Source organism: Mesitornis unicolor, unplaced genomic scaffold (assembly GCF_000695765.1).
Source record: "Mesitornis unicolor isolate BGI_N332 unplaced genomic scaffold, ASM69576v1 scaffold35479, whole genome shotgun sequence".
NCBI classification, from domain to species: Eukaryota; Metazoa; Chordata; class Aves; order Mesitornithiformes; family Mesitornithidae; genus Mesitornis; species Mesitornis unicolor.
Window position 1 is genome coordinate 32,754 of NW_010208559.1, and position 9,335 is coordinate 42,088.

Genomic DNA, 9,335 nt, shown 5'->3' on the forward strand with positions numbered 1-9,335 from the left:
TAGACACCTCTGTGGTTGTTTTATTGTTAGACATATATCGAGAGAGGGAAAACATTTAGACTGTAATTTAGACTGTTTTTCTTATCAAAGACAAGACTTGTTCTGCAAAATATGGATAAACAGAACTATTTAAGCACTTCCTGGAAATGTAGTGATAGAGCTAAAATACAAGAGCTATGCAGAACTGAGTCAAGACCTCGTAAGTGAGGCATCTTCAAACCAAATAACAGTAGTGTGAGTTGTGGCAAAAAGGGAAGGCACTTGCTTGGAAGCCTAAAACATTTCTGCTCTCAGTACAAAAGAAAATAAGAAATATAGCACATACATTGGCTATGATTAATTTGATGCTGTTACGAATTTCTATTTCTGCAGTGAGGTGTTAGGAAGTAGAGTGGATAATCAGCTCACAAGTATCTGAGAGCAAGTAACTGCCTTTCATGAATCCTATTCCTATTTATACAATAACAGTTTTCAATAAGAGAGCAAACTTGTTAAAAACCTAGAAACCTGCTCTGAAGAGACAAGATTTTGTCAATATGATAGGAAAGAATAAAACCAAAACTTACCCTAGGACAACACAATTTCAGCAAGTTTATGGTTTTCCCACATATGTATACATCATTAGCAATATGTTTAAGAAATACAGGGACACAATCTTCTACTTCTTTTGAAATCAAAACATAACCGTGAGTCCAGTAATGTTTATCTATGTATCAAACAAAAAGATTAAAAGATATATTTTAATTATTTAATTAACAGCACAGATTATGTAAGTTAAAAATGCTCCATATACATACTGTACCTCTGAAACAAAGATAATCCTCATTCACCTGGATCATAAATTCCCCATAAACATCTCTGAACACACCACTGTATACCCAATCATAGATAAACCTGAAAAAAATAGAATGGTATAATATTGAAAGTCAATGTTCTCAGCACTCAACTTTATTATAACCAACAAAACATACAAGCTATAGACAGGATAAAAAACATCAATTAAGTGTTGTCACACTGGTATTTAAAGATACACACAAGATTGCGTCTCTACATTTTTTCTTAAAAGAAACCACCTTTATATAATGCATTTAAGTCATTGACTTAGTGAAAACAACCTTTTTATTTCTGTTTATTAATTTACTAAGATACATTTAAAAATTCTAGATATCTTTGCACCACATCAAAAGCATAGGGAGAGATAAGCAGGAAGGATTTATTTTAAAGAGAGGTACTTCAGCAGTGAGAAACATAAAGGGTATAAACCAAAGATGCAATACCAAGCACTTCTTCCCCTGAAAAGCCCACAAGAAAAAGACAGTGGAAATACGCATGAACTTTCTTTCTCAGTTTGTGCAACACCAAGAGAAACTTATTAGTTGCCAGTTTCAGGATTTTAGTACAGGTATGAGAAGAAAAAAAAATAGAAGTTTATCTGGGTCTTATATTTCAGTATGAATTTCCAGGACCAGCAGCAAGAAAGAAGTCTTACTTATAACTATTTATTTACTAACCTAGTTACATAAAACCTAATGTTGTTACTGAGCTGGCAAAGAGAGTGAAAGAAGGATTCAGCAAAATGCATTAATCTTAAAGTATAGTTTGCAGATACAGCCATGTCTTACATTTTCTCTAAAAACGTTAAAAGACTGTTAAATTAGCAGAGTCACTCATCAGATTACTAATTCAGAATTGCTCTTAAACACAATTATGCAAAGAACAGTATGGACACACCTTGTGTATGGTTCACAGCTTGTCTTCAACAAAGACAGAAGAACTGGATAATGCTCGTTGCTACAGTTGTTGAGAGCCTCTTTGTACAGATATGAAAGCAATTTAACACCCTAAAAAAGTGAAAAAATATTCTATTAGGCAACAAACTTCACTAACACCACAAACTTTAATAACAAAAGACTCATAAATACACAGATTTACATGTTTCACTAGACACTGAAGGCAGGATTCATCTCACTTCCTCTAGCTATCTGCAGTTAAGGTCACTTTACCTGAGCTAGTTACCTCAAGCTCACTCTGTAGTCACTGGAAGGAAATGGGTATGTTTAGAATTGGATTTGACTTGCTACAAACATCTCCTATAGAATGAAATGAAAAGCACCCTAAGGTTTATTTTGGGTCCTTTGTTTACTTTAGGAATTGAGAACAGGACAAACTTGCAAATTTTAACATATCTGAAGAAAGGATCATGGCATTCTAACTGGAGGTCCAGGGTTATATTTTTGGTAGCAGAGAGACGAACACTAAGTATTTAGTGTAAAAGCCTACCTAATTTTGAAAAATATTAACACTGTAACCCAAAGCAAACATAAAAACATCAAATTAATTATCACCGTAGGAAATGAAGCACCAGCTCCACCACTGATCCCCAGTGCTGTCGTTCCTATGCCACAGAGTTCAGCTAAATACCTAAAAAACAGTATTAAAACATATGTAACAATTTCAATTACAAGCCTCCGAGATCACAGTATATTTGGCTTTTTCACCATACAATTACCCTGCTGTATCAGCTGAACAGTAACAGGATAACAAAGAAACTGAATATAAAGACCTTACATAGGTGTTTTCTCTAGAACCTTCTGGATATAAAGGAATCTTTCTGTTAAAATAGAGGAAAAATACTGAAAGACTATGTAAGAACACGCGCATAATAATGGGTCTTTTAGTGTGTCTGAACATATAGATTGCATTTTCTCTGCTATGAAAAGCTTAAATATTTAATGTTATTCTCTTACCTCAACTGACGACCTAATTTTCTGAAGAGAAAGCTGATTGTCAGAAGACTTAATGTAGGAGGTGTTGACAAAACACAGGCTCGGTAATATTGAAGATACTTTCTCAACCCACTTGTAAATGCCTAGTATCAACAGAAAATATTTACAAGTCTTACCATTAAAGCTGTTAATAGGCTATCAAAGTCTCATATCAATTGCATCAGCATGAAAACAAACTCATTACTAAAATCATTTGCATATGCTGGTAAAAGAGACTTGTGTACCAAAGTAAGGTACTTTCGTAAGAGTCCATGCAACTTCAGACACTCAAATTAGCCAGACAACTCCTCTATACTCTTCATTCACCCAATGCACTGAGCCTGTCCTCAGACACAGTATAATAAAGCATTTTGGTTCGGCTTCTTTGAATGGCTCTTTGAGGAGCTCCTTGTTCTCTAACAGCTCTAATACAAACCTAGGGAAATCTGTTTCCTTACTTTCATGACTAAATTCAATACTGGAAAAAAGTCCTCTAAAGCTTTTTCTAACAAGACAAGGAGAGAGACCTTCTTATTCAATTTCTGTTAACATTACTGTAAATCAAATAGAAGGAATACATTTTCACAACCAATCTGAACTTAATTCTATGCATTAGAAAGAGACGGAATCACCTGCACACATCACAGTGTACATACAATTCAGCATAATATACAGACAACTGACAGGGAAAAATTGCACTTAATTCTGAACTGAGAAAAAGTAATTAAACCTATTAAATATCGTATTTCTCTATTTCAGTTTTTATTTTTTGAAAATGTGTATTTTTATATATATATATATAATGTATTAAGAACTTTCTGCTATATTAATCTTATACAGCTTAATGTATAAATGTATGCTGTTTTTATAACATAAAAAAATATATTCCTTTAGTCCTGAACAGAACAAAACTAAACAAATCACACTTCAGGTACTGAAGACCTTTCATCATGTGTTTCAGTGGAAGCCAGCCCTAAGGACACAGAGCTGTGATTTAAACACAGTGGCACTGTTCTTTGCTGACCTAGGATGAGCATTACACTTTAAAACACTTTGCAGTTTTGCAGAATGCAGAAATTCCAGCTTTACACAAAATCAGTTACCTTCTCTACCTGAGGTAACTGGCCCATTAAATCTAGATGATTTAATACAATCGATTTACCTGAAACACAAGACCTTTGCTGTATGAAGAATCTAAAACTGGCTGAAGAGAAAACCGACTTAGTCGTGTGTAATAGGTCCCATACTCTGCAACTTCTGAGAGGAGGTTGTGCATTGTCTCTGGTGAAGTTCCAGATACATATATCCCCTCCTTTATAACAAATGTCTGCGCAGCCTGAGAGGATACAGGGAGGGAAAAAAGGGCAGATTCAAATATTTCATAGTTGTACTCTGGTGTAAAATAGCAAACATTTACACACAAAAAAATATCAGCAGAAAAATTTTCAGCATAGATACTGAGTGACTGAGACTACATAGCTAGGACAGTGTGATAAACATAACAAATTGTAGCAAAATTTCAGTAATATGAATGGTATTTTCAAATACACAGAATAAGACTCATGATCTACAAAACTATTTACACCTATATTTTCAAGTACTCATAAACTTATTTTCACTTAGAGGACTTCAAATACTTTTAGCCTATTGCAGTAACGTCATTATTACAATATATAAATACTGCTTTATTGTCATTAGGTCACATTCAACTTCTTAACATTATCCACAACTGTAAGATACCAAACAAAATAAATGTATTGAAGACAAAACCTCTAGAAAGAAATAAAGAAAAAGGTGCAACTACAAAGTGCTGCTAAAAATCTTCCATACCTGATTGAGTGAAAATGTGGTGGATACCACACCAATGAGGACATTCAAGACATCCTTAACCAGTTCAGGTTCTTTCACGAGCACGAGCTGTGGAAGCTGAAGTACAGTATTACTGAACAGCTGCAATTCCCCCTCTCGAAGTTTGTAAAATTTGTCAAAAGCTTCTCTCCCAGCTTCAGTAAGGTACGGCTCCTCTTTTTTCCCAGGTGGGCTGTGTCAGAGTAAACACAACATTAAAAGGCCATTATATGAAAAGAAGGAAATCTAACTTCTAAAGAAAAAAAGGCATTTCAGAATTTTACACAGCCAACGTTTATTTTCACAGGAACACACATTCAATGAAACTGCAGCCCAAACCCAATACACTGAAGAAATAGGTAGATAGTTTGAAAAACAGTTCAGAGACAGAAACCTTGACAGAGAATTACCAGCTTCTTCTGTGGCCTTCCCTGAAGCAGTTTTCACATTAGGAAAATGAGGTCAATATATACCAGATTTCCAGGATCCATGTAATCCTAATATTCAAATATGCTGAAGAGCTCAAATATGTTCAAAATGCTATGATGACTTGTATTAACACATTTTCGCTCTTCCCAGTGAGGATTACTCTCCCCTCCACAACAATTTCTACTCCCAATTCTTCCAAAAATTCTGAATTCTAATAGCATCACATGGCAGCTGTCACGCATATGGTCTACATTTGACTCGGAGATCCTTACAGTCTAAGTGGTAGCAAGAAAAACTGTCTTGTACTAGGAACAAAGCTAGAGTGTGCTACAGCGGCTCTGAAAAATCAGTCAGGTAACTCCCGAGTTTCTGAGCTAAGGCTCAGACTTGAAAAAACACTGTATAACACTGCAACAGACACACCACTGAATTATTACTTAAAATTACAGAAAACAGAGAGAGCAAAATTTCTCCAAGAATCAGGTACATCACTGTCCATCGGGACTATAAGGATGATACCTGCCATACCTGCCTTTTTTTTCCCTTCCATTTTAGGGAAGCTAGGAAGCTTTAACAGGACTATAGAGATCCTTCTCTCAGAAAATGCATCTTGTGATCAACAGCCAAAAGAACTACAAGTCTAATTACATGATCAAGAAATCTGTCTGGTTACAGACAGGGAAAAGGAACACAACAATGTACAATACTGGGAGATATGGGTTTAATTATTCTGGTGCTCTACAACTACCACTTTCTCTTTTAAAGCTGAAAATATGGAATCATTTTAGACAGATAAATTGCACAATGCATAAGAAGTCAGATTAGTTTGAAAACTGTTGCATTTCACACAAGTGTTCCCATAATCCCTTCAGTGTTCCCAATAAAGATGATTTTGTTTTATCTCTTCCTAGGAAACAGCAGCAATCTAAGAACTAGTTAGTTGAAACTACACAACCTTTATTCCTTCCTCAATCATTAATGCAGCATATTGAATTCCGTGTATTAAATATGCATAGGTCACTATTTATACTGAGGTCATTTGGAACTAAGATGACATGCGCCTTCATATATCTGCATATGATGCAAAGTAAGTTTGCCAGTAACATCAGACACATACTATCCAATTCTTTCCCAACATCTTCGTTTGCTGGATCCATATGTAAGTACTGCATCCCACAAGTCTATGTCTGGAGTCACGCTCGGCTCCGACTGAGAATCAGGAGTCAGGTTGGATGCTGACTGGAATCCCTCATCTTCTGACTGGTCTATGCTTTGGGGAACCTGTCAGAGAGATTCCAAATGTTACATATGAAAGCGTTTTACTGAAGAAATAAATGCTAATAAAGATGTTCTGCTATTATTCGTGATCAAGTGACTCTACACGACTCAAGCAGTGTCATTCACCCTCTCTTTATATCTGTTTTAAGTTTTTCCTATAAGCACTCTTTTAATTTAATAAGTCTCTATGGGTATTAATGCCTACACATAAAACACTAATCACCATCAAAAATATATTAAGTTTGTCACTGTTAAACTTGGAACTTACTCCTTTGGTAAGCTTATAGTTCAACAAATTGAGAATCTGAGGTCTGGATATTCAACGATATGTAACACTAATAAAATCATACTGCTTAGTATTTCATTTGAGCAAATGATAGAGGCACTCATTCTTCAAATTTGTAAACATTTTGTTAACTATGAATAACACATTTTGTTCCCTTATGCTTATTCATATGCAGAAAATCTGCAGGTGTTCAAACAGTATATATGTCACATCCTCAACTCCCACTCAACAGGAGCTGTATGTACAGAATAGTACTCAATTTTAGTAAAAGACAATCACACTCACACAAAAAGTAGCATATTCTTCAAGAAATCACCAATTTTCCAGTCTGATGGAAAGAGTACAGCACTTAATCAAAAAGGTTCTGCCTCCCTTTAGTTACAACTTACATCCATATGTGTACACTGAATGGCACAAGGTTTTTCATTTTTAATGTGTCTGCCTTCAAGTTTCAGTTAAGACCCTGAGTTAAGAGAACTGAAAGAGCTATCCAGATGTTAAGCAGAGGGGGGAGAAAAAAAGAGGATTGAAAGTACAGAAGTATAAAAACCCCTACTTATACAAAGTAAAAAAACAGGTAAGAAAGGAAGAAACCCAGCAAGTTTACCTAGTACCTCTATGAGAGCAAAACACTGGAAAAATTAACAGAATGGACAGCAAAAAGGCAAAAAAAGATACAGCAGAAACTATACACACAGAAAAGGTATAAGGACAGTAGGAACTAGGAGGTTCATTGATATATAGTAACTGAAAAAGGTGGTTTGAAATACAACAAGCCAAGAAGAAAATACAAGTTAAGTAATGTAATCTGAACAGCAAAACACACACATTCAGACAGGAATGCTTATACAGTCAGACTGAAGGGCAACAAGCAAGCAAAAGTACAAAGGAGTTCAATATATAAAGCAAGCAAAAATGCAAGCAAAAGATTGCTATGGGGAAGAAAAAGATATAGCAGATGGTTTTTTTAACAGTTATAGGACAAGACTAAGCTTTTAATTATCACACGTCTCTGTATCCAAAAAACTTATCTAGTTCTCACCAAAGGATCCCTGATGCATCTTAAATTCCAACACTGTATGCTTCTATTACAAATTAAATAACTACCTATATTTTAAACTAGTTTCAAAGTGGCATATTGAAAGCATGCATACACTCTTAAGTCCAAAACAAATGATACCATACTTTAATTGCAAGTCCAGACAAATCTGCATTGTCAGGCACTGGTGGTAAATCCAACTTGATGTCCATATCATATGTACGGCTATGGACAAGAGCACCAAAGAGCGAGACCCGCGTTTCTTTCTCAAACTTGTCACCAGCAGGACAGCTCTGTGAGAACAAGCCTATGGCAGGGAGTCCAGTGCCAGGTGCAGCCTCCATTATCTGAAGTGTCTTTTGAATTGTGTCGTTGAACTGACATTCTTCGTTTGTTATTAGAGATTGTATATCAGCTTCAAACACACTTACATCATAATAATCATAACCCTGATATTTGACATTTCTCCCAACATGTTTGTTGTTCAGAAAATAGTCCTTTTTTTGTGGTACAAGCTGAGGGGGACCTGTTCCAGCAAGCTGTACTAAGAGATCCAAGACAGCATTAACTTCAGTAAACGGTAAACATTCAGCTGTTTCCAGTTCCTCCATAAGATTCTCCAGTCGATCTGCTTGTGCACCTAAGCCACCAACTCTCAAATTGAAAGACAGCATCAAAATCTTGTTTTTCACTGGAAGCCTGGAAACATTGGACTGCAGCTTATGAGCCTCGTCTTGAAAAAGGTTTATGAACAAGGTGTTATAAGCAACCCTTTTCAGATTTTGCTTAGCCCTTTTCTTGCTGATCTTCCGCCTGCCCAGGTGGACCTTCCATGGCAAACCTGTCAAGTGTGCTTCACACAAATCATTGAACAACTGCGTAATGCTCTCCATTTCAAATCAAATTGTCAGGCTACAGCAGTTACAGCCTAGGTCTCTGGTTTTTCATGTGAACACCTGAAAAATATCAGGAAAAGGAAGAAACACTTGTAACATAGAATCACAGAATGGTTAGCATTGGAAGGGACCTTAAAGATCATCCAGTCCAACCCCTCTGCCATGGACAGGGACACCTGCCACTAGACCTGGTTGCTCAAAGCTCTATCCAACCCAGCCTTGAATATATAACATGCATATAAGAAATTGCTGAGTATGCTTTAACTTAAATTGAGACAGCCCAAAATGAGTGAGAAGAAAACTGACCTAGCACATATTTAGGACACGAGCTATAAAAATACTATGACTTTGACCACAAGCAAAGCGATGGTAGTGCAAGCTTAATTCCAGACGCCTGATTTTGCTTGGCAGACTGAAATAGAGCAGAGAAGACTGTCCTGATCTAATACAGGATTCATTTGGGAACACCTCCGAAAGCTCTACCACTACAGCATTTCTCAGCAGACACCCACCACCTCCCTCCCACCCTCACTGCCCTCAGCAGAAGCGGGGGAGGAGATACGGACGCAGGTGAGGGACCCCCGCTCACCCAGGCGGTGCCGGGCGGCGCAGGGCTGGCCTGCACCACACCCGCCATCCCCGCGGCGGCTCCGGAGCACCCACCGAAAAGGCTCAGGGGCTGGCGGCGGGGGATTACCCTAAGGGTTAAGCTGGGCCCAGCCCCTCCACCCCCCAAATGCCGGGCTCCTCCTCGTCCCCCGGCTAGGGCACGCTGACAGCCCCGCCAAGATCCC

General features: G+C 37.2%; 1 protein-coding gene across 1 annotated transcript in view; it reads right to left on the minus strand.

The window, feature by feature from the left end:
• Positions 1-8,538, minus strand: part of TUBGCP6 (tubulin, gamma complex associated protein 6) — a 21,746-nt gene extending 13,208 nt beyond the window's left edge. The window contains exons 1-9 of the mRNA XM_010192558.1: positions 7,792-8,538; positions 6,160-6,323; positions 4,596-4,806; positions 3,928-4,101; positions 2,748-2,869; positions 2,346-2,421; positions 1,732-1,841; positions 803-894; positions 567-706 (exon numbers count right to left, since the gene is read on the minus strand). Of these exons, the coding sequence (XP_010190860.1) occupies positions 567-706; positions 803-894; positions 1,732-1,841; positions 2,346-2,421; positions 2,748-2,869; positions 3,928-4,101; positions 4,596-4,806; positions 6,160-6,323; positions 7,792-8,538 (1,836 nt within the window). The remainder of the gene's footprint in view (positions 1-566; positions 707-802; positions 895-1,731; positions 1,842-2,345; positions 2,422-2,747; positions 2,870-3,927; positions 4,102-4,595; positions 4,807-6,159; positions 6,324-7,791) is intronic.
• Positions 8,539-9,335: the final 797 nt, after the last annotated feature.